General features: G+C 42.3%; 1 protein-coding gene across 9 annotated transcripts in view; it reads right to left on the bottom strand.

Annotated features, from left to right (window-relative positions):
• The window catches only part of TACC1 (transforming acidic coiled-coil containing protein 1), a 112,088-nt gene that overhangs the window by 69,838 nt on the left and 15,647 nt on the right, over positions 1–26,603 (bottom strand). For 4 of the 9 annotated variants that reach the window (XM_059384298.1, XM_059384300.1, XM_059384301.1 and 1 more), the window contains exon 1: positions 16,295–16,442. The exons of 2 other annotated variants lie outside the window; for them this stretch is intronic. In XM_059384298.1, the coding sequence (XP_059240281.1) occupies positions 16,295–16,371 (77 nt within the window). In that variant the 5' untranslated portion in view covers positions 16,372–16,442. Of the gene's footprint in view, positions 1–16,294; positions 16,467–26,603 lie in introns of those variants that run through there. 3 more of the 9 variants (XM_059384302.1, XM_059384303.1, XM_059384304.1) reach the window with 3 other exon arrangements.

Here is a 26,603-nt window from a genome sequence, read left to right as displayed (position 1 = left end):
AAATAAATCAGGGAGGGAACAGGCTGAGGTCCAAGGGATGGATGTGGGAAGTGTCAGGGTAACAGCGTCCTGGCAGATGAAAAAGGAGCCTCTGCTTCAGATAAGTGTAGCCAAAGCAAAGCGAGTGAGGGGCTGAACTGTCCAGATATTGTTGGTGGAGCAGGAAAGGCACAGATTTCCAGGGGGATGGTGGGGGGCCTGCCGGAACATGGTCTTAAAAAGGTGAGTTTTTGATGACACACAAAAAAACAAAGATGGAAGATAAACTCACCCATAATTGTGCTTTTGATAAACCACCACCGTTAAAATGTTGGTGAACAATATACCCTGTTCTTAGCTTTTTCAAGGCACATATGGCGTCAAATTATTTCTATTTTTCTAATTATTCTCTGTCATTCCCGACTAGAAGTGGCTCCATGAACACAAAGCATCTTGTCTACCTTGCTCTGTCTGCGGATAATACTTGACGACTGAATGAATAGACACAAACTTCCAAATACTCCTCTTAAAAATACACAAGCATGGGGCGCCTGGGTGGCTCAGTGGGTTAAGCCGCTGCCTTCGGCTCAGGTCATGATCTCAGGGTCCTGGGATCGAGTCCCGCATCGGGCTCTCTGCTCAGCAGGGAGCCTGCTTCTCTCTCTCTCTGCCTGCCTCTCCATCTACTTGTGATTTCTCTCTGTCAAATAAATAAATAAAATCTTAAAAAAAAAATACACAAGCATGTACTTACAAGCATGGATAGACAGACAGGCAGACAGACAGACACTTTTACACATTGTGATTTAAATATCATACCACCCTGTGCTAGAGGTGAGGACTTAATCCCTAACTTCTCCACTTTGCAGCTGGAACTCCACTCCCCAGGGGAGGAAGTGGGGACTGGGTTATGAAACCAGTGCCCTTCCTGACCCCGTTGAGCCCATGTTCTGCTCTCTCCCTCAGTTGCAGCAGCAAGCCTTCCCTGTCTACCAACTTTTACACCATTTGTTCCCCATGGAGGGATTTTCAGGGGGTTTACTGTTCCTCATTATAAGTGCAACTGTGACAAACAATGCCACACATGTATTTTTTCACACAGAGACAATGATTTCTTAATAGTTAAAACCCTAGATATGGGACTGTAGTGTCAAAACACATTTTAATATTTGGATGAATATAGCAAAACAGCCCTCCAGAAAGGCTGCACTAATTAACCTTTTTAAATGACGGTGTATGAGATAGCCTTGTCCCTCAACCTTAACCAACAGTGCATCTGAAATAATGGCAATTGGCTGGAAATGACATTGTTGGTTTTCTTTGAACACATTTGATTGCTAAAGGAAGTCTGAACATCCATTAATGTATTTATTGAACCAGTGGCTGACTCCCTTTCCTTCTTTCTTTGGTAAATGGGAGTGTTTAAGTCCTTTGCCTTAAATCAGTAGTTCCTCCCGGTCCTGGGACCAGCAGCATCAGCACTGCCTGGGAATTAGCAATGCAAATTCTCAAGACCCACTCTGAACCTGCCAAATTAGAAACTTGGGGGTGGGGGAGGGGTAAAGGAGGTACAGCCTCTGTGTACTCTCCACTGCAAAACAGCCACATTGCAGACCCTCCCTCTCTACACAGGGTATAGGTCTCTAACTTCCAAACTAAAGACAAAAAAGCTTTTTGATCAACAGCAAATTCCATATTTCCTCCACAAAATGGTATTTGTGGACTGAATTGCACTTACCATTTCCTTTCATTCGAAATATTCTGAACTACCTCAACAGGACCCGGGAGCCCACTACATCCAGTACCAACCTCACAACAGTGCCCCGAGATGACACCTGTACTATCTGCCTAGACTCATGAACCCATTCTCTGAGCAAAAGTCCCATTTTCTTTGAGCAGCCACTCCCTCCCACGCTCAGGGCCTGTGGTTTGGGTCTCCCGCTCCTGACGCAGGAGTGGGAGAGTGAGTCAGGCCTGACTAAACACCACATTCCACAGCCAGTCCCCTGACCGCCCCCCCCACCACCACAGCCCACCCACATTTGGTTCTGCAAAAGGCACATAACCCAAGCCCATCCAACTTACGTCTCCTGACAACCTCTCTAAACTTGGTCACCACTATCTCTCCTGTTTCCTGTATCAAACCTGGGCCCTCTGACAGGATTCGGAAGAAAATCCAGCAACCAGAGGGAGGGAGACATGCTGAAAGCTGCCCACAGGAGCCACCTGTAGGAGAGATGGCCTTTACCATGGTAACTGCAGTGTATTCAGCAGGAATCCTAGAGTGATGTCAGCAGACAGTATGTGCACAAATGTGACTCTGCACTGGGATTAGCCAACTTGATGGGCATTTTCATTAGTCATTGGCCTCTTGGTTCAATAATCCCTTTATTTAAGAAGCTCTGTAAGCCTCAAGTAATGACAGCTGGTAGACATATTTCCCAGGCTGGTGGATGCCAGGAAAGGATACGAGGAGTCTGTGTGGTAACATTCTTCAGCCTCATTCCAGGACTCCTGATACATCTGCTTGGTAAAAATTGGCCTCAGATGTTCCCAGGATTCATTCTCCCTCACCAGCACCACCAAGGGCCACATTTAAAGAAACTCCCTAACGCTCAGATATTATTAAAGTGTCCTCATGCTGGAATCTGTCTTTTCTCCCTATGGGGGTTGATTTCCTGCCCCTCAAATAAGATATTCAGAATTATCTTTAGTATCTACACTTGAATAAAATTAACTCTTTCAAAACCATCTACTGAGTGCCTCTCAGCATGGGCCAGGCAGGCCAAAGGAACTGCTTATTCTCTCTGAAATCGACATACAGAGCAGGGACATTATAAACAGCATAATGCAAGGCACTGATTTGTTTCACACATCCCCAGCCTCTGCCTGACGAAAGTGGAGGAAAGCTCAAGTATGACCAAAAAAGGAAACCCCATGATTCAGCTTCCATAGAGGGTTTTCAAATGCGTGAAGGGGAAAAGTATGGGGGAGAGGAAGAAAAGAGGGAGGGAGGAAGGGAGAGAAGCCCGAGCTCGGTGACGTTGCTGATGGCAAAAGAGGAATGTGAGCCCAAGTCTCTGCTCCCCTCAAGATTATTCTGCTCCTGGGGAGCAATTTTCATGCTGATAAATAATGTAGCATCAAAAAACCTCTCTGCTTTGTACAGAACATGAGAAATCTGGAATTTGATACTGTCAGCCAGAGTATTCATACATACTCTATTCAAGACACAGACAGCCCTGAATACAGCTCTTCAGCTCAGCAGGGGAAACCACAGTCATCTGACATCTCTATGCCTGTGACTGTCACAGCTCTGGAAGGATGTGTGGGAAAATCAGCGCCAGCCACACAGGCCCATGTTTGTGTGTACACACACACATGCGCACACCCACACCCCACATACACACACCTCACACACACTGCACACATACAGTCACACACAGAGACCCACATACACGCACACCATACACAGATACATACGACAGAATCACACACACACACACACACACACACACACAATTACTCCCATTCGTTGTCACACACACACACACCACACCCCTCCAGGAGGCGCTGTTCTCCAGTCCTCCCATCAGGGGGCGCCACCCACCATCCACACCTCCTCACACCCGTTTGGTACACACACAGAGACACACATATATACATACACACGAGCACACATAGCCCCCCCCCGCCACACGCATACACAGGCATATGCACTTCTCATACACCTCAGTCCTGACACAAGCCCCAGCCCCACTGACCATTCATTCATATAGGGATATGGAATCAATCAAATAAGACAATCATCAGGGGTATAAAAACAACTTCCACTTAAAAGAAAAAGACCATAAAACTGGGAAAGGACTGCAAAATGAGAAACACAAGGAGAAATTAAAAAGTGTAGGCCTAGGGAAACAAAGACTGAGAAAAAGAGATACTGAAAGCGCCAGTCAAGCTTGGATTTGGTTTTGTTTGGGTTTTGGTCTCTGAAATACATTCTTCAAAAGCTGGGCTAACCCACTTCTTAGAAGGACAGGCATCCTGGAATGTTTATAGCAGCAATGTCTACAACAGCCAAACTATGGAAAGAACCTAGATGTTCATCAACAGATGAATAGATAAAGAAGATGTGCTGTATATATATACAATGGAATACTATGCAGCCATCAAAAGAAATGAAATCTGGCCATTTGCAACGACCTGGATGGAACCCGAGGGTATTATGCTGAGCCAATAAGTGAATCAGAAAGACAATTATCATATGATCTTCCTGATATGAGGAATGTGAGAGGCAGAGTGGGGGGGGGGGTTGGTAAGGAAAAAATCAAACAAGATGGGATCAGGAGGAGACAAACCGTAAGAGACTCTTAATCTCATGAAACAAACTGAGGGTTGCTGAGGGAAGGATGGTGTAGGGAGAGGGTGGTTGGGTTATGGACCTTGGGGAGGGTATGTGCTATGGTGAGTGCTGTGAAGTGTGTAAGCCTGACGATTCACAAACCTGTACCCCTGGGGCAAATAATACATTATATGTTAATAAAAATAATTAATTTTAAAAATAAAACACCAAAAAACAAAAGAGGAGGAGGAGGAGAATGGGCATCCTGATGGGTGAGGGGGGCACTAGGGTCCCCTTCGCTCTCTGCAAATGAAACCTGCTCTACAGATTTGCCAGCCAGGAGCTACAGCAACCGCCAGGGGGCACCAGAAAGTTCTGTCTCACATTCAATCAACAAACAGTTTTTATTTGTTTTTTTTGTTTTTGTTTTTAAGATTTTATTTATTTATTTGACAGGCAGAGATCACAAGTAGGCAGAGAGGCAGGCAGAGAGAGAGGAGGAAGCAGGCTCCCTGCTGAGCAGAGAGCCCGATGCGGGGCTCAATCCCAGGACCCTGGGATCATGACCTGAGCTGAAGGCAGAAGCTTTAACCCTCTGAGCCACCCACGCGCCCCAACAAACAGTTTTTAAAGAGAGTTTCTTCAAGGTTTGTATTTCCATGAATACAAAAAGTCACCATGAGTCCCCCCCGCCCCATGTCAAAAACAGGGTGTTTCTCCTGCAATTCATCCCTTGCATACCAATGAACAATATATGAAGGAGAGGGAAGACTTCCAACTTCTCAGAAGCCACAAAAAAATAGGCTCAGAACCATGGGGTTTGGAGTGAAGAATGCACGCCCAGGAGAGTCAGGATCCCACCCAGCAGAAGGTAAAAGAAGTATGGAAGAATTCAATTTCATCCTCCCTCAGTCCCTGTGTTCCTTTCTCTGACATGTACTATAAGTTGGTATCAGATGACTCTCATTTTATCCCCCCCAGCAAGGGAGTCTCCTGAAGAAACCATCTCACCTCAAACCAGCCGCCGCCAAGAACTAAGCGGATGGTGGATGGCGCCCCCTGGTGGGAGGACTTGAGAACAGCGCCTTCTACCTGGCAAGAAGCAGGTGAAAGAGGCCAGCTCCACACCTTCGTACCTCTCCCTCTCTTCCCTGCTGCTCCCCTCCCCCACGGCTGTTGTCAGCTACTTTTGAAATTTGGACACATCTCTTGGTCCTAATTTTGTCCTCAAGGAAACTTTCCAACAACCACTTCAGGTATCAACTGTAAAGGTGGCCCATGTTCTTCAGAACTTGACTTGTGTTCCCAAATGTCATCACTACCGGCCACTGGACTTGTACCAGGAACCGTGGCTGCACACACGTGGAACCAGTGGATGTGCGAGTTTGCGAAGGCAAAGTAAGGAATGGGGGAAGGGACTGGACTCAGAAATGCTTAAAAGGTGATGTCTCTCAGGTAAAATGTCAGTCATCTTCCCATCACTACTTCATGTCTAAGCCTTCCTAGTTTTGTTTTCTCAAACCCCTATTTAAGAACAATTTTGATGTAGCCATAGAAACATAACATTTTGCAGTTGTTAGGAAAGCAAGACTCACAGACAAAAATAATTCTGCGGAGAAACCCAGGAAAAGCATTCTATCTGCTCTGTGTAAATGCAATAGAGTAAATGGGTATTTATCTACAGGATGGGCAGGACAGTGTTTCTCAAACATTTACTTTGCTGAAACTATGTTATCACCAGGGACCAAGCCATAAAAACTTATTTTCTAGCAGATAAACGGAAGCCTCTGCTGGTTAATGAGTTGCCTATGTGGCCAACTGACACTGGAAATAACTGGTAATTTTGTTTCTTCTGCTTCAGCGAGGTGCATTAGACTGAATCCCAGCTCCACAATTTACTGGCTCTTAACCTCCTCCAGGTTTCTTAATTTTGTCTAGGCCTCGGTTTATCTCACTGTAAAATTGAGATAATAATATCTACTTCATAGGGTATAGGAAAGGATATTTTTTTCAAACATTTATTTATTTTAAAGACAGTACATGAAAGCAGGGGAAAGGGCAGAGGGAGAGAGAATCTCAAGCAGACCCCGCCCCCAACCACAGACCCCAACATGGGGCTCGATCCCACGACCCTGAGATCATGACCTGAGCTGAAACCAAGAGTTTCAGCTCAGGTCATGAAGTCAGGTCAAACCAAGACACTCAACTGACTGAGCCACCCAGGTGCCCCAGGTCTAGGAAAGGGTTAAACAAGATAATGCATTTGCTTTGGGATCCCTGACACTCCTAACTTTTATATATTGTATATATGTGTATTTTCATTTGGAAAAAGTCGACATTTTTAATAGGTTTACATGACATTTCATCATATTACCAAGGGATCTGTGATCCAAAGGAGTTTTAAGAGCTGGTGCTCGAGAGTACAGCATCTTTGTAAGATTCCTACGGGCTCTCTTCCTTACCAGTGACATACCACGCTGTTGGGCTTTTATGGGGACTTATGGTAGGAGACAAATGTGTGAGTTAAATTAGAAACAGAACTAGCCTGCTTTCAGAAAATAGATATGACTCCAAAGTTTCTGAGCAATACCCCTAAATTTAAGCAAGTCAAATATGATTTCTTTTGCCTACAATTGTTATTAATAGCATTTGCAGCAGGCACACCACAAGATTGGTCAAAGCAAAATTATACTATGTCCAGGCAATATATATATATATTCTCCACAGTATCCTTAGCATTGAGAATTCTGAAAATGAAGAAATGTCAGTGTGAGAAATGCTCTTACTCTCTGGATTTACCAAGTCTCTACAGGTAGAAGAGCTGGCAGATCAAGGATGAGTAGAGAATAGTGGTTAATCATTTGCCATTCCTTATATAAACCCACAAGGACTTTATATCATATTACCATGAAATATAAAGTCTAGACTGTCCAAGGAAAGTGTGTGACAGCATGCAGATGACCTGAGGATCTGAAGGCACTACTGTTTCCAAACAGGAAGATAAACTTTTAAAAATGAAACCTTCAGGGGCGCCTGGGTGGCTCAGTGGGCTGAGCCTCTGCCTTCCGCTCAAGTCATGATCTCAGGGTCCTGGGATGGAGCCCCGCATAGGGCTCTCGGCTCAGCAAGGAGCCTGCTTCCCGTTCTCTCTCCTACCTCTCTGCCTACTTGTGATCTCCCTCTCTGTCAGATAAATAAATAAAATCTTAAAAAAAATAACAAAATAAAATGAAACCTTCAAATGAACCACAGATTGACCTACATCAGTGTAAAATCTATGAAAAAAGCTCAATTGTGAATATTCTTTTTTCCCAAGTTCCACATATGCCCCCCGCCTCCATTCCCAAAGTCATCTCTACTCTCCTCTGACTCTCTGGCAAATGTCTTGCCTCTCAAATTATGAATGAATACTCAGATTTTAAATATTTAAAAATGCATTTCTCTGCTCATGTAAATTCCTACATAAATAATAAATAATATTCACAGGGCCTGAACACAAGAAGGTAGTCAGTTAATATTTGTTGAATGGATAAGAATGGAAAGAGAAAAACCAACAAGTGTTAAACAGAAGGAGCGAGAGGTTATAATACTCAATTAAAAAAATATATTTTATTTTTATTTACTTATTTGAGAGAGAGAGAGAGAGATAGTGACAGAAATAGCAAGAGAGAGCATAAGCAGGGAGAAGAGGGAGAAGCAGGCTCCCACTGAGCAGGAGACCTGATGTGGGGCTCGATCCCAGGACTCTGGGATCGTGACCTGAGCCAAAGGCAGATGCTTAACCGACTGAGCCACCCAGGCGCCCTTAATACTCAATTTTTAAAATGGTATTACAACCTGTGGGAAAGGAGGGATTATTTAAAGCAGATTTTCCTCAATTTACGTCCTGAAGAACCCGTTATAAGTTGAAAACATCATTAAGTCAAAAATGCATATGCCTAAACTATGGAACAGCACAGCTTAGCCTAGTCAGTCAACCTTAAATGTGCTCCGAACACTCACATTAGCCTACAGCTGGGCAAAATCCCCTAACACAAAGCTTACTTCATAATAAAGCATTGAACATCTCCTGTGACTGACTGAACAGTGGACTGACGGAGAGAACCAGAAGGGTGGTCCGCATAGGCATAGTCTACCCTCGTGATCGTGGGGCTAATCGAGGCCTGGGGCTCCCTGACGCAACCCAACATCATCACAGAGGATCATCTTGCCTAAGGCGGGCCTGGGAAAGCACCAAAACTCAAAACTCGAAGTATGGTTTCTACTGGACATATGTGACTTTTACACCACCATCAACTTGAAAAATCCTAAGTCAAACCATAGTAAATCAGGGACTGTCTCTACTTAAGACTAGTACTGGAGTAACTGGCTAGCTTTTTTGAAAACAACAAACAACAAAAACATTAAAGCCTTACCTTCACTAATGAGTCTAGAAATTTCAGATAGAGTTAATGGCGTATTAAAAAGAAAACTACAAAAAGAAAATAGTTATCTCATCTTGGGATAGGGAAGAACTTACTAGGCATAAAAGCAGTGGAAGAAACCCTACAGGAAAACATGATAGGTTTATTTATATTAAAAAGTAACAGGACTACTAAATGTAATGTGGTATTCTGGATGGGATTCTGCAATAGAAAAAGACTGTAAGTTCAGGCTGCATTCATTCGTTCACTCATTTTAAAGATTTTATTCATTTGTCAGAGAGAGAGAGAGCTCGAGCGAGCGCACAAGCGGGGGGAACATCAGGCCAAGGGAGAAGCAGGCCCCCTGGTGAGCAAGAAGCTTGACCCGAGACTCGATCCCAGGATCCTGGGATCATGACCTAAAAGGAAGGCAGACAGTTAACTGAATAATCACGAATTATGTCATCGTGAATTATGACATTTTCACACAATAAAAATAACTTATATAAAAAAAGAAAAAGGATATCAGATAAGAACTAAGTAAATCTGTATAAAGACAGATTTCAGTTAATATATCAGCTATGGTTTCATGAATTATAACAAATACTATACTAATATGAGATACTGATAATAGGGAGACTCTGTGTGGGATCTATAGGAACTCTCAGTAAGTCTGTTGAATTTTTCTGTAAATCTAAAACTGTTCTAAAATAAAAAGTTAATTTAGAAAATACCTTGCCCTTGAGGCACCTGGGTGGTTCAGCTGGTTAAGCATCAGACCCTTGGTTTAAGGCTCAGGTCACGATCTCAGGGTTGTGAGACCCTGTGTTGGGCTTTGTGCTCAGCAGGGAGTATTTTCCGAGACTCTCTCGCGCTCTCTCTCTCTTTCTTCCCCCACCCCCACGCACAAGTGCATGCTCTCTCTCAAATAAATAAACAAACAAATCTTTAAAAATACCTCCCCTTCCAGGGGCGCCTGGGTGGCTCAGTGGGTTAAAGCCTCTGCCTTCGGCTCAGGTCATGATCTCAGGGTCCTGGAATCAAGCCCTGCATTGGGCTCTCTGCTCAGCGGGGAGCTTGCTTCCCTTCCTATCTCTCTGCCTGCCTCTCTGCCTACATGTGATCTTTGTCAAATAAATAAATAAAAATCTTTTAAAAAATAAAAAAGATTAAAAAAAACCCTCCTCTTCAAAACAACAAAAAAATGGTGGACAAGGGTTATTAGATTTGCATGACATAACAGCTAGGCATATAAATCTCTGGATTCAGGCTGTCTAGGTTTAAATTTCAATTTTAGCACTCATTAGCTGTGAGACCTCGGGCAAATTGTTAAATCTCTCATGTATAAAATAGGAATTTAAAATCGTACTTACTTTATAGGACTATTTTGAGAATCATGTAAGTTAATGTATGTTAAGACATTAACATTCTCCTAACACACAGCAAGCACTCAACAGATGTTAGCTGACCTCATCATATAAAGAACCCTCACAATTAAATATGAAAAAAATTAGTACTTCAGTACAAATTGGTTAATAGAAATAAATTAAAAATTACAGTTGGCTAATAACATATGGAAAAAAGTCCACTCTCACTGATAATGGACACAAAAATTAAATCAAGATTATATATTTTTTTCTTATCAAACTGGCAAAGATTCAAAATGATAGTGCCTAGCATTGGAAAGGATGTTATACTGCTGAGGAGGGAGAAGGAGTGTAATCAATATTAGATTGGGGGCGATAATTTGACAATATACAGTAATATATATAACATATAACAAAACATTCAGAATGTTCACAGTCTTTGATCCTATAATTAAACTTCTAGGAAAGTATCCTAAGTCATTAATCAAAGATGTACAATGAATTATAAGGATATTTACTAACTGTATATTTACATGGGCAAGAACAGTTACCAACCTAAATGTCAACCATTTAGGAAAAAATTGAATAAACTATGGTACATGTAGATAATGTACCCTCTCAGTATAATGATACAGAGAAATATTAATAAAGTTAAGTGGGGTTACACAGTGTAACCCCACTTTTGAAAAATATATTTACTGGGAAAAAAAGAGAGAGTAATATGTACCAAGATATTAACAGTCATCTCTGGGTAATGAAATTATGAGTGATTTATTTTCTTTATAGATTTCTGGGTCCGGTACATGTTACAACAAGGATGAACCTTGAGGACATGATGCTGAGTTAAGTAGGCCAGACACCAAAGAACAAATACTGTATGCTTCCAGTTATAGGAGGGACCCAGAATAGGCAATAGAGACAGAAAGCAGAATAAAGGTTACCAGTGGCTAGGAAGGGGAGGATGAGAAGTTATTGCTTAATGGGTGCAGAGTTTCTGTCTGGGATGCCAAGAAAGGCCTGGAAATGGGTGTTTGTGATGGTCACACAACACTGTGAACATACTTAATGCCGCTTCATTTTAAGTGTACACTTAAAAATGATTTCAATGGTCAATTTTATGTTACGTGTATTTCACCATAAGAAAAAGAAAAAATCCCACGAGAGCCCAAGTGAGCTTCCTCAGAGGATGGGCCTCCACGGGCTGTGGCCCTTTGAATGCGACCAGTTCATCTCCTGACCTTGGGTTAACAAATTCTTACACCCTGCAGCCCACTGTCTACAAACCAACTCGGACATTACACCTCCTGGCTGGGCTCAGAGCCGAACTCGGGGCTGGATCCCCAAGTTCACAAGCTGAGCCGAACTCAAGAGTTGGACGCTTAACCAAATGAGCCACCCAGGTGCCCCTTCTCTTCTCGATTTTTAGTACAAACATGTACCAGCTGGAGAAGCTGTTGGGGGGAAGTGGGGGTGGGGCACAGTTGGCCACCGAATTGAAAAGAGGGAAGAAATTGTGGAACAAAACTATACCTGAACCTCCTTAGAGTTTCAATCCTTGATAGACCAACTACTTTATCTTTTAATGATTTTTCAGAAGATTTTTCTTCCCTTATTAACCTTGTTACTATCTGAATTACCCCCAGGGTCTAGAAGTTGTGATCACTAAACTCAACATATACACACAAATAATCCCCTTGTTTTTCCAATTCTGACCATTTTTCCTTTTGTGCTGGCCTCACAGGGAATGGGGCCATTTAAACATGGGTATTTAAAAAATATCTATAGCAACTGGGAACTTAAATATTTTTTTTAAAAGATTTTATTTATTTATTCGACAGAGAGAGATCACAAGTAGGCAGAGAGGCAGGCAGAGAGAGAGAGAGAGAGGAGGAAGCAGGCTCCCTGCCAAGCAGAGAGCCCAATGCAGGACTTGATCCCAGGACCCTGAGATCATGACCTGAGCCGTAGGCAGAGGCTTAACCCACTGAGCCACCGAGGCGCCCCGGGAACTTAAATATTTTTAATGACAAGAAAAATTGCAATGGTTTTCAGAAATATTATTTCCCAAATTTACTTATTTTGAGTCCTGTGTTTCTAAAACCTCAAAGCCAGAGCTTCCTTTTCAGGTCAGGAACATCTGTCCCACGGTGACTTGCCCATCAAGAGGCACTTGAGTTTAATTGTTGCTGATTTTGCAATTCACTAGAACCTTGTAGAACCTGTAATTAATTCATGTGATCAGGAAGGCCCATGGCAAAACCACTCCAGACCTTAGAAACTCCTCCTAACAGTGCCACTGTCCTATCCCATGATGATGTCCAAATGCAAACAAAGATTGGTCTAGAAATTCAGTAAGGATTGACAGCAGGTGCATATCTTGCATTCCAGGCAGACAAGTTCAACAAGCTGTAGTTGAATTAGTCACACGCTGGATTCCCTAATGAATAACAGGCTCTGTTTATGTCATTCTTCAAATCTCTCCACAAATCTGCCAAAACCAACCACCTAAGGAATCAGAGGTTTCAAACATCTCACCAAACGGCCATATTCCCAAACACACATCTGTCCTCTGAATAGTGCTCTTTCTGGAAAATGTAAATTAACTGAGAAAAAAAAAAAAAAGATTAACTCAAGAGAACTTGCTTCTTTTCTAAGAGGCCTTGCTGAACTAGGACACATGTCAACCTTCCCTTCAGAAAAGACCCTGCCTTCTTCAAAAATGTATATCCCAAAGAGCCCAGCCATAACCTCTGGTTTATAGGTGCATTTACATAGAAACATTATAATAACTCAGGTAGGGGCTCTTAGCAAGTACTATGTGCTGCACTGATATATACTACTTCAAAAAGTAGTTAACAGCTACTGGCATTTTACTTATTTAATTATTTATTTTTTAAAGATTTATTGGAGAGCGCATGCGTCCACACAAGGTCCGGGGGGGGGGGGCGGTTGTTGCAGAGGGAGAGAATCTCAAGCTGACTCTGGGCTTGACCTCACAACCCTGAGATCACCACCTGAGCCAAAATCAAGAGTGGATCCTCAACAGACCGAATGATGCAGGTGCCCCACGATTACTGGCATGTTAAAGATGTAGAAATTCTGCCCCACAGAAGAATTAAGTGATTGTTTTCCGAGGCTTCCCAAGCTAAGCTAGTAGGCGAGCTAGCTGGGATGCCCACCCAGGTCTGCCTCGCTTGACAGGTTCTGTTTCTAATCACCACATCGTGCAGCCTCCCTGAAGAAATGAAGTAAAATCTCCCCTGCTTCTTACCAAAGCCAGCAATTTTGTTTCCTTGGGTTTGGGGAAGGTAGACAGCTACAATTTTTAATTGTAATGAGCATAATCTTAAAATTGGGCATTTCTTCAGCCAGATTGTACACAGGAACTCAGTAAAACAAACAAACAAACAAAAGCCAGACATTTCTTTTCATGTACATCCATACTTCTTTATATTTCACAACAGAGTTCTGCTATTAGGGATTTATCTGGTTAATTTTAATACTTGATTAAATTATTCTGCAATATTAATGGTGACCATCCTGAAACATAATTTCTCCCTCGAAAGACAAAGGCCCGTAGTAACGCTTTCCTTCTGGAATTTTCATGTATTTATTTATTTTTTTAAGGAACAATAGATGTTGAAAATGCAACTGAAAAGGCTTGAGTAGGAGACTTCCTTGAGGTCAGTGTTATCCAGGACAGCCACATGTCCGGCAGGAAATCTGCGACCGGGTGACATTAACAATGAATCCCCCACTATCTCAGACCCTGTAGAGACTTGTGGCTTCTATAGCTAAATAAGGCAGGGCTTGGAGAAAGGGCATACTTTTAGCTTTTCATATTACAGGAATGGAGTCTCATATTTCTAGTCTTTGACCTGGTGCACACCAAGTGGTTTGCAGTGTGGTCTGCACAATCTGGGACCTAATAATCCTGTCACTGCCTACAAGAGTTTATGTGCTTCTTAATGTATTCAGTTAAGTAGAGAAGGACGTCTCTGGGCTGTATTCCCAGGTGAAGAGCAAAAATGGGTTTTATGTTGATCATATTTAGGCCAGCTTTGCTAAATATCTAAGGTCCACGTAAGAACCTCACTGGAAGAGAGATCTTCTCTATCTATTGCTAAGTCACTGGCTAATCTAACAATCAAATTCCTCACCCTAGCCACTGAACCTTACAAGGGAAGCACGGAGTTCAACATGCTAGCAGTGAATGATTCCAATATTTACTTTCAAATTACACAGTAAACATGTTCACAAAGATTAGTCAACTTTTATCCCTGGCTAAAACAATATATTACTTAGAGATAAACTTAGAGATATTTATATTGCTTAGAGATAACTTGTCTTTCATATATACCTGATTTTATGTCATCTTCAGAACAGCATGTGAAGCAGACGTTGTTTTCACTCCCATTTTACAAATAAGGAAACAGACACAGAGAAGTTAAGAAAGAGATAATTGCTCCTAGATAATTCTAGGAGCAGAGCCTAGAATTAAACCCATGGCTCTATGCTTCCAGAACTCTTAACTTCATCTCAATCTTACACTGCTGCTTGTGTTCGCTTTTTTTTTATTATTATTATTTATTTTTTATTTTTATTTTTTTAAAGATTTTTATTTATTTATTTAACAGACGGAGATCACAAGTAGGCAGAGAAGTAGGCAGAGAAGCAGGCAGAGAGAGAGGAGGAAGCAGGCTCCCAGCTGAGCAGAGAGTCCGATGCGGGCCTCGATCCCAGGACCCTGGGATCATGACCTGAGCCGAAGGCAGAGGCTTTAACCCACTGAGCCACCCAGGTGCCCTGTGTTCGCTTTTTAAAAGGTTAAATTGACTTTGTCAATTTCCTCTTTGTAGGTACTAAGCATGGCTAATTCAGGTTTCTCCCTTATTCAGGAAGAATTAAAGAAAAAAAGTGAGATGTATTCTGCCAGCTGAGACAAAAGTTGGCTTCCTAAGATAGCCTTAACTCTCCTGTGGAAGGCAGCTGCAAGAGTTCTAGAGTCAGCCAACCTGAGCTCACCACTTTCTAGCTGTGTGACCTTGGACAAGTCACTTAATCTCTCCGCCCTTCGGTTTTCTCATCAGTAAAATGACGGCAATGAGAGAAACTAACTGGATGTTCTTGGGGATTAAATAACAGAGTAAGTGTTTTGCACATTTTACACGCTGGATAATTCTCAGCTATCTATATGATTAATAAGCTTCCTGAACTAAGTTCGGTGACCATAAACATCAGGAGGCATAACTAACATGTCTGTCATATGGAAATTCAGAAAGCTACTTTGCCTCGGAAAGATCACCAAAAAGATAACCAAAGAACGACCAAAAAGCCCTCCCAGGGCCCAGGCTACACATGGGAAGCCTAAGTGTATCTTTCTCAAATGAAAAAAACTTCATCATTGGCTGAATTAAAATACAGTATGGATTCCTCAACATGACCTCACCTCCAAGATACAGACGTGTTCTAAAATTATTTTAAATTAAAAGCTTAATGATTGTTGGGTTCCCAAGGCGCTCTCAGTGCATCCTCTCTGGCAAGAAGCATGGCCACCTTTCCAACCCGGCAGCTAACTTGCTCTAAATCACGTTCTCTAAAAATGTTCCTTCGCAGCTTGCATTTCAGTTACTTGGTGTCCCCAATTGTTTTTGTCCCAGAACAAAAGCCTAATTGCTGCTGCTACAATACAGCCCTTTTTCTGAGATCATCATGAGCGAACAAGAGAGGGAGTTCTTAGGAGCAGCAAGCACTGCATCCGAATTCTGGGACTCCGAAGGCCCGCACTGACTGGCCAGGTCACCGGAGCCTCGAGCTCCTTTCTGATTATCTCCACCCCGCTGCAAATAGCTGTCTCGAGAATACTTCGGAACCCTTTAGGACACGTGTGTTTTCCTGCTTGGAACGAATTCGGGAAAATTCGGGGTCCCCTTCTCCCACCCGCGCAGCGTGAACAGGCGCAGAGCAGCGGCCCCGCCTGGGAGCGACTGTGTCGCGGTGGGGTCGTGGCCGGGCGCCCCGGGACCCCGCAGGGCCAGGCTCGGGGCGGGACGTCCCACCAGGCCCACCCCGAAGCCCCCGGTCCCCGCAGGCGCGGGCGGGAGCCCCAGCTTCCCAACCCTCAGGGGCAGGCGCCGTGCGCTCGCATCCCGGGCTGGCACGCAAACCCCCAACGGCGACCCCGGGGAGGGCTCGGGACTCACGCGCTCTCTCGGGTTGTCGGGGGCTTGTCCCCGGCCGGCTCGCGGCCCCGCGGGCTCTGAGAGTGCGCGCCTCCCATAGCTCGGAGCTCGGCGCCCTGGCTGCGCCCGCCCGTGCTTCGCGGCGCGCCGGCCGGACCGGACCCTGGGCGGGGAGGAGGCGGCAGGGCGGGGGAGGAAGGGTGGGGCGGTGGCGTGGTGGGGCTGTGGGGCGGGCGGGTGGCGGGGAGCGGGGCCTCAGGGTCCCGGCGGCGGGGAAAGCCGGCTAAAGGGCGTTGCTCGAGGCGCAGCCAACTTCGCCGCCAATTGCAGGGCTTGGCCTGCACGGCGGCCGGGACTCCCGCCCCGGGAGATGCTGAGCGCCCCCGCGACGCTTCCGGGGGGGATGCGGGCCCCGCACTCCCAGCAGAGAAGTCCCTTGGCGGCGAACGAAGACAGGTGGAGGGGGCGGGAGGCCTGGGCGCACCTCGCGGGCCCCGGGGACCTCAAGCCGTCGGCGTCTGCCCGCCCGGCTCCGGGGCAGTCGGCGGCGCCGGGGGAGTCCCTGCTCCAGGCGAGGGGGGCGGGGGTGGCTCTGCAGGGAAGCACCAGTAGGGGGCGGGTGAGGGGGGGTGCGGGTGGTGTGTGTGTGTGTGTGTGTGTGCGCGCGCGCGCGCACACACACAATTACTTCACCCTCCGCGAGTCTTCTTCATCTCTAAGATGAGGGGCTATGTTCATTTTTATCTCTAAGCTCCCTCTGGTTCTGACCTTCAGTTTGGAATAACTTCTCTTCCAAACTCTGTCTTAGTGGAAAATGCCCCCATCATCCCGTCGCACCTGTGATCCACTGATGATGTACCTAATAACTCCCTTTGCAGAATATTTCATGCCCTCGCTCACCCACCCCCATCTCCTACATCCCTCCTCTCCAGCCATCTCTCTTCCGTCCCAGTGTTGTTGTTTTTTTTTTTTTTAAGATTTTATTTATTTATTTGGCAGAGAGAGAGAGAGAGATCACAGGTAGGGTAGGCAGAGAGGCAGGCAGAGAGAGGGGAAGGGAAGCAGGCTCCCCGCTGAGCAGAGAGCCCGACGTGGGGCTCAATCCCAGGACCCCCGGGATCATGACCCCAGCCAAATGCAGAGGCTTTAACCCACTGAACCACGCAGGTGCCCCCGTCCCAGTGTTTTGTTCTGCTTGTTTTTCAACAAAGATTGGAATGCCCTTTTCTGCTAACACCTATTTAGCCTTCCAGACCAACTCAGACCTTCCTTCTGTAACACTATCCTGCATCCTGATAGTACATCATTTTTGTTAACTGCCTGTTTCTTCCATTTGAATATAAACTCTGCAAAGACCGGGGATTGTTTTGTTTCCCCTGTTCCCCCAACACTGCCTGGTGCATCATTGACACTAATAATTGTTGATAAATGCACGTTATCATTTTCCTCCCCAGTGTTCCCACACCATGTGTTAATTCCTCTAACACAGCACTTACCGATCTTATTTTGTAATTATTTCTTTACTTGCCTGTCTTTCCACTAGAATATGAGTTCTATAATTCTTGTCATAAGCTCTATGCAAGCTTAGTACCTGGAACAGTGCCTGTATCCTGCCTTATACACAATATGAATGAATGGGACTGTGGCAAAGCACACAGAATGGTGTTCAATATTAACTTTGTTCTTGACTGGAAGCTTTAGGCAATAAAGACGTATGTGCCTACATTTTAATGTTTCCAGAAAGGGTGGGAAAACTCATAAGGGAGACTTCTTTTTACAATGGATCCTTTTCTATGTCGAATTTTGACTTCCTGTTTATACATTATCTTCACTCTAACCCAGCCAGGAGGTTTTGATGCTGCCACATTGCAGGCATATACAGGCAGAGTATTTGGGAATGGGAAAATAAACATTAATTAGTAAAAGTGTAGTGAGACTGGGAATTGAGATCGTGTGGGAAGGATTTCAAATAGCTGAAGCAAAGTTGACTCTTGGCAGATGATTTTTAAAAAGCTTACATTCTCCACATGTTCTGTCTGGAATAGTTTGGCAATGTGATTGAAGTGCCATTGATAATGCAAACATAACCCAGTCAGAGCCATGGTCCCTTTCAGAGGAGCACTCAGCCTCTCCTAGTGAGAAAGGTCTTTATTCCCAGTGGATCCTTCCAAGGGGAAAACAGGAGGGGAAGGGAAAGAAGGGGAAATTTTCTTTCTACTGGATAGATAAGGTGGGCTGTTGGGGAAAGTTTTATTATTATTAGCGGAGAAAGGCAGAGGGTAACATTACTAAACATCACTTTTGTTTAAAAGAAAAGGAAGGGTGAAGACCACATCCCATTGTGATGCAGAGAAAGCAAGACAATGAAGCCAAAAAGAGTCTACAAAATAATGAGAAAGTTTGTCTAGAGGGGGCCAAAGAGCATCTCTGCGTAGATGATGTGTTTACTGGTTTTGCCGCCTTGATTGGAACAGAGATGGGCAGCTGGGGCTCCAGACCCAGGGGAGTGAAGACAGTGAAGGTGCAGTCTTATCTTTTGGGAAGTAAACTTAGGAAACTTCCCTGCTTTTCAGGGAAAATGCCCAGGATAGACCTGAGAGACCCAAAGAGCCCTCTTCCCCCCAGTGTATTATGACCGGCCCTTCACATGGAAGCAAAGCCAAGTTCTGTTTCCTTATCTCTGAGCTGGCTGCAGATCTCCCACAGAGGAATAGGCTCTGGGATATCTACAAATCCTCTGCTTAATGTCTCTTGGTTTAAAATCCTTCTGGCTTTTTATATTTCAGTTGGAACGCAACATTTAAAAGTTCAGCATCGCTAATGAAGAATTAGAAGGGTTACCATTGCAATCTGAGTCCTTCTCTCAGGAAAATTATTAAACAGATGGAAGTGCTTCCTCTCCCTCTGTGTGGTTCTGCAGCTGTGCCCTCAAAGGCCTGCGATAAGTTGTGGATGACCGTGCTGTCATCTGACCCACTGACCAAGAGAGTAAGGCCAGTTCTGGGGCTCAGAACTATTCACACAGCTGAGGAGTTGTCCTTCAAGGGGAGGGCAGGAGGATAGCAGCTGGACACCATTTGCTGTTATATTTGATATGGAATAAAGGGAGAAGAGAGCCTTCTGACTGTTTTATGGTTTCCTGCAGTTTCTGCCTAAAACACCCAGAGACGGAGAAGAAAGGGAAGAGGAGAGGAGGGAGGCAGCGGCATTTTGCAGCCCCCGGGCAGCAGGCTGCTAAACATGATGGCCAGTTGGGATCAAAGGAGATCTATGGCCTGGGATGGAGTCTTGGAAGGGTAGTATTTGATGTCCAGTGTTAAGGTTTCCATTTTGCATTATAATTTGGTAGGCATTTCTTTAAACATTGAAAAAAGAGCAAAGAAAGAAAATTTAAGAAATGAAAATTTATGATTGCCCCCTATGTTGTGAAATAGACTCATCAATGTCAAACCCTACCCTTAGAATGCTGCTTAGGCTCCACAGAAGGATGAGAGCCAGCATTTAGTAGATACCGGGGGCTTTGCTTGGGGCTTGATGAAAGTAACCGCACTTAGTCCTCATAATACAGGGAAATGATAATAACAGTAGGACAGATTTTTGAGTACTTTTTATATGTCAGCCTGTTTGGAGTGCTGTAGATTTATTCACTCATTTAATGTCCATTACAATGTTTAAAGGCACTTTAGTATCCTCAGTTTACAAATGAGTAAAGTGAAGCAGGGGAAGGTTAAACATTCTCAAGGCCACACAGCTACAAAACGGCAGGAGCTAGGCGTGGAAGCCAGGTAGGTTAGCTCAGGAGTTATAACACAGAGCTTAGCCTCTACTGTATTTCCTTAATTTTTACACTGTGCCCCCCATTTTAAGATGAAGAAACTGGAGTTTAGAGAGGTAAGTAGTGTGTCCAGTATTTAAACCCAGTTCTGTCTTGATCACAAAGCTCATGTTCAACATGGATTTCCCTCCTCAGCAATCATGCCAAATGAGTGTTACCCTTCATAGTAGCCATCCTGGGAAATCACATGCTTATCTCAGAGCTGCACGACCTTTCCATTTTTGGAAGTTACTGAAATGCTAATTTATAAGCCAAAAGGATAAAATTAGGTTTACTCCATATTGTTAGTAAGGGCCACATAGTCTTTCTGCAAGAGCCACAGTTCTTTCTTTCTTTCTTCTTTCTTTCTTTTTCCTTTCTTTTTAAGATTTTATTTATTTATTTGATAGACAGAGATTACAAGTAGGCAGAGAGGCAGGCAGAGAGAGAAGGGGAAGCAGGCTCCCCACTGAGCAGAGATAATGATCATGACCTGAGCCAAAGGCAGAGGCTTAACCCACTGAGCCACCAAGGCGCCCCAAGAGCCACATATTTTTCTTGAAATTAGGTAGCGTAAGTGCTCCAACACTGTTCTTTTCTTTCTAGTTTTAGTTATTCTCAGTTGTCTTCTCATACAAACTTTAAAATAAATTTGTAAATTTCTTTAAAAAAAAAAAACAACAACCAAACACCTTGTCTGGATTTCCATAGGAATTACACTAAATCTATTGACTAATTTAAGGAGGACTGATAGTTTAACAACATTGAGGCTTTTAATCCATGAACTTGGAATAGCCCTGTTTATGGAGATCTTGAATTTCCCGTAATGTTATAGTTTTCAGCCTCTAGGTCTTGTACTTTGTTTGCTAAATTTATTCCTAAAGGTTTTTATGCTATTTTTAAGTTTTTTTTTGTTTTGTTTTTTGTTTTTTTTTTTTTTTTTACAGATTCTATTTATTCATTTGAGAGAGAGAGAAAGCATGAGCGGTGGAGAGAGGCAGAATGAGAAGGAAAAACAAACACCCTGTTGAGCAGGGAGCCCCATGTGGGGCTTCATCCCAGGACTCTGGGATCATGACCTGAGCCAAAGGCAGATGCTTAACTGAAGGAGCCACCCAGGCACCCCTTTATGCTGTTTTTTTTTTCCTTCCACAACAAGGAAAATGTTATTTAATTCCTTTATGCTATTTTAAATGGAGCAATAAAATTGATTATTGTATATTGTATTCTGCAACCTTGCTAAATTCATTACTATTTCTGATAGTTTTTTTTTGTGGATTCCTTAGGGTTTTCTGTATGTCAGTTGCAAATAAAGTTAGTTTTACTTCTTTCTTTATCTCTATATACCAGTGTCTAGCTCTGACTAGGCACTTCCATGTAATATTAATAAAAGTGGTTAGAGCTAACATCTTGGCCTTTTCCCTGATCTTAGGTAGAAAGCATTGAATTGTTCACATTGTAGCATGACACTAGCTGTCATCTTTTGTAGATTGCCTTAATCAATTTGGGAAGTTTGCTTTTATTTATAATTTGCCAAATTTTTTAAATTATAAAAGGTACTCAATTTCAAAAAAATTACATTTCTGTACTTATCAAAATCATATTATTTTCCTCCTATATTCTATTAATTTGTTGAATTACATTGATTGATTTTCACATGTCAAGCCAAACTTGCATTGTCCCTTGATTGTGGCATATAATCTTTTGATATGCTCCTAGATTTGATTTGATAATACATTGTTGAGGATTTTTGCATCTATATTCATGAGGCATGTTGATCTGTAGTTTTCTTTCTTAACATGTTTTCATTTTATTTTGAAAGCAAGATAATAGTAAATCACAAAACACGTTGGAAAGTATTTCCTCCTCCTTTATTTTCTGGAAGAGTTTTTGTAGGATTGGTATTATTTCTTCTTTAAATGTTTAATAGAATTCACCAGTGAAACCATCTGACCCAGAAGTTTTTTTGTCAGAATGTTAAATTCTAAATTTCCTTTCTTTGTCATAAGACTATCCAACCATTCTGTTTCTTCTTGAGTCAGCTTTGTAATTTATATCTTGTCCAGAATGGGTCCATTTCACCTAAATGGTCACATTTAATGGCAAAAGATGCTCAGATTACTAATAATGGAGTATTTGGAGGACCTGGGTACCACCTCAGTTGGTTGGGCATCTGACTCTTGGTTTTGGCTCAGGTCATGATCTCATGGGTAGTGAGATCATCCTTGAGTCAGACTCTGTGCTCAGTGGGCTTCTGCATGAAGATTCTCTCCTTTTAACCCTCCCCCACAGATAAATAAATAAATCTTTAAAAATTAAAAAAATAATAATGATGGTTCTTCTTTTAATGTTTGAAGGATCTGTAATAGAGTCCTCTCTTTCATTACTGATATGGCAATTTCTTTCTTTTTTTCTTTCTTCCTTGGTCAGCTGCGATTGAGATTTATTAATTTTATTATTGTTTTTCAAATGACCAGCTTTAAGTTTTATTAATTTTTCCCTTTTTTCCCTGTTCTCTATTTCCTTGACTTCTGTCTTATCATCATTATTTCCTTCCTTCTGATTGTTTTGTGTTTAATTTGCTCCTTTTTCTAATTTTTAAAGGTGGAAACTTAGATGGAAAGGTGAAAAATTGACTTAAGAGCATTCTTTTATCTCATAGGCATTCAGAGCTATGACTTATTTCCCTCTAGGGACGAATTAACATATCCTGCAAACTTTTATTATTATTCAGAACAAAATATTTTCTAATTTCTTATCATTTCTTCTTTAACTTATTGAATATGTAAAGTGCTTCATTTCCAAATATTTATGATTTTCCCAGTTATCTTACTGTTCTTGTTTCTAATTTAATTTAATTTTGGTCAAAGAACAAATTTAAAATTTACTGACACTAGAATCTTTTTTAAAAAATGTACTGAGACTTGTTCATCGTCCAGAATATGTCTATCCTGGTAAACATATCATGTACACTTGAAAAGAATATACATTTTTGCTGTTCTTGGGTGAATTGTTCTATAAATGTCAACTAAGTCAATGTGGTTGATAGTATTTTCTGTCTTTGCTGATTTTTGTTTGTTTACTCTATCAATTTCTGGGAGACATTACATTCTCCAGCTATGATTACATATTTCTTCCTTTAATTCTGTCAATTTTTGCTTCATATATTTTGAAGCTGTTATTGAGCACAGACAAATTTGTGATTTTTATGTCACCTTGACTAACTGAAACTTTCATTATTCTGAAGTGCCCTTCTTGATCTTTGGTAATACATTTTGTTTAGAAATCTCTTTTGTTTGATACTAATATAGCCACTCCAGCCTTCTCATACTTACTATTTACATGATAAATCATTTTCTAGCCATCTATTTTTTTTAATCTGTCTCAGTCTTTATATTTAAAGTATGTCTATTTGTTTTTTTAAATAGATTTTATTTTTTAAAGCAATTTTAGGTCCATGGTTAAACTGAGCAGGAAGTGTAGAGAGTTCCCTTGTACCCCCTTGCCCCCAAACACACACACCGTCCCCAATATCAATATCCCACACCAGAGTGGTACATATGTTACAACCAACACTGACATCATCGTCATCCAAAGCCCATAGTTTACAGTAGGATTCACACTTGGTATTGTACATTCCATGAGTTTTAACAAACATATAATAACATGTATCCACCATTGTGGCATCATACAGAATACTTTCACTCCTCTAAAAACCTGCTGTGTTCTGCCTATTCATCCTACTACCCCTTTCCCTGGCAATCAGATATTTTTACTGTTTTTGTAGTTTTGCCTTTTCTGGAACATCATAATAGGGTCGAACAGTATGTAGTCTTTCAGACTGGCTTGTCTTATTTAGTAATATGCATTTAAGGTTCCTCCATGTCTTTTTGATGGCTTGATAACTCTTTTCAGCCCTGAATAATATTTCTTGCCTGGAGGTACCACAGTTTATCCATTCCCCTACTAAAGGACATCTTGGTTACTCAGGGGATCTTTGGCAATTATGAATACAGTTGATATAAACATCATGTGAGGATTTTTGTTTGTATAAAAGTTTTTTAGTGGGTTAAACCTCTGCCTTCAGCTCCGGTCATGATCCCAGGGTCCTGGGAACGAGCCCCACATCAGGCTCTCTGCTCCGCAGGGAGCCTGCTTCCTCCTCTCTCTCTCTGCCTGCCTCTCAGCCTACTTGTGATCTCTATCTGTCATATAAATAAATAAAATCTTTTAAAAAAAAGTTTTTAACTAATCTGGGTAAATACCAAGGAATGTTTTTGCTGGATCATATCATTTATTTGTAAGGAACTACCAAACTATCTTCCAAAGGGGCTGGACCATTTTGCACTCCTATCAGCAATGGATGAGAGCTCCTGTTGTTCCACATCCTCACCAGCATTTAGCGTCACCGGTGTTCTGAATTTTTGCCATTCTGATAGGCATGCAGTGGTATCTCTTTCTTTTAATTTGTAGACTCCTGATGGCATATGATGTAGCACATCTTTCATATGTTTATTTGTCATCTATATATCCTTTTCACTGAGGTGTTACATTTGGCCTTTTCAATCCATTTAAGAAGAATCATCAATTTTAGTCTTTTGATTGGAGTGTTTAGGTTATTAACATTCAGTGTAATTATTGATATAGTTGGGTTGGGATCTATCATTTTACTTTATTTTATTTTAGAGATTTTATTTATTTATTTGACAGAAAGACCACAAGCAAGGGGAGTGGCAGGCAGAGAGAGAAAGAGGCTCCCTGCTGAGCAGAGAGCCAAACTAAGGGCTTGATCCCAGGACCCTGGGATCATGACCTGAGCCAAAGGCAGGCACTTAGCCGACTGAGTCACCCAGGTGCCCTGGTTCTATGATTTTATATTTTTGTTTCCTACTTTTCTCTTTGCTTCTCCATTTCCCATTTCTTGACTTTTTAAAAATACTACTTTAATATTTCATAAATTCTTCCATTTTTGTTTTATTGATGGCCTTTTAGCTATAGTGTTTGCATTCTTATTTTAGCAGTTGACCTATAAATTACAAAATACATCCTTAACTTATCATAGCCCATTTAAAGTTAATAATGTACTTCTTCAGGCAAATTCTAGAGATGAAAAGTGCAAATTTCTGAAAAAAAGTTAACAGATGGACTTAACTACCAAATGGTATGTTAAATGAAAGAATAACAAACTTTAAGATAGATCAACCAAAATTACTCAAGCTCATGCCACACCAGAATCTATTTCCGTTTCCTCTTCAGTACCTTCTGGTAGTCACTTATATATGATATCCAGGTTTTAGAGTTAGTTTCTGCAAGGATGGTCATAATACCCAGAATGGTCCATAATATCCAGAGGTAGAAGCCCATATATTTTTCTTATGGGATGGTAATTCTCAGCTTTATCACCCACCTTACTCATCACAGTAGTCCTGTGTGACCGAGTTTCAAAAATCAATTCCACCTCCACAGGATGAACACTCATCTAGAATACTGAAAATAATTTCCTATGTGCCCTGAAGACAATTTTAAGGGCATTGAGCAATGGAAGCATAATTGCACTAAATCTGTAATATCTTAAGGTGACAGAGACTAATATTCCCTAATATGTGTTCTTCTCTTCTCTCTTAGTAAAACAAACAAATAAAAAACAACCCTGACTTTTAGCCATTAAGAATAATAACTACAGGGGTGCCTGGGTGGCTCAGTGGGTTAAAGCCCCTGCCTTCTGCTCAGGTCATGATCCCAGAGTCCTGGGATTGAGCCCCGCATCGGGCTCTCTGCTCGGCAGGGAGTCTGCTTCCTCCTCTCTGCCTGCCTCTCTGCCTACTTGTGATCTCTGTCTGTCAAATAAATAAATAAAATCTTAAAAAAAAATAATAACTACATTTCCCAGTCTCTGTTGCATATAGGTATGGCCATGTAACTAAGTTTGGGTCAATTCGATAAAGATGAAAGTGCCAAGTTCAACTTACATGAAGTATCATTAATGGGGGTTACTATGGGCTGAACATTTGTGTCTCCCTCAAATTCATATGTTGAATAAGCCCCAACAGTGATGATATTAGGAGATGGAAACTTTGGGGGGGGTGCTTAACTCATGAGGGTAGAGCCCTCATGAATGAGATTGGTGCCCTTATAAAAGAGGCTCCAGAGAGATTCTTTGTCCCTTCCACCATTTGAGGACAACAGCTAGAAAGCACTGGCTAATGACTCCGGAAGAGAGCCTCACCTTCTGCTGACACCTTGCTCTTGGACTTTCAGCCTCCAAAACTGTGAGAAATAAATGTACAAGCTACTCAGTCTATGATATTTTGTTATTTTGTTATAGCAGCCCAAAGAGACTAAGATAGGTGGTGAGCCCTTTTTGGCTCTTTCTTTTCCCTGCTGGCTGGAATGTATGTAGATGGGATAGCTTGGTTCACGTGGCCATACTTCCTGATGTTGAAAGAGCCTGAATTTCTGATACCATGGAGCCCCTAAGTCTGTCCTACAGACCTTTTATACAAGAGAAAAAATAAA

This window comes from Mustela nigripes, chromosome 18 (assembly GCF_022355385.1).
Source record: "Mustela nigripes isolate SB6536 chromosome 18, MUSNIG.SB6536, whole genome shotgun sequence".
Taxonomy (NCBI): Eukaryota; Metazoa; Chordata; class Mammalia; order Carnivora; family Mustelidae; genus Mustela; species Mustela nigripes.
This window is presented reverse-complemented; position numbering and strand designations above follow the sequence as displayed.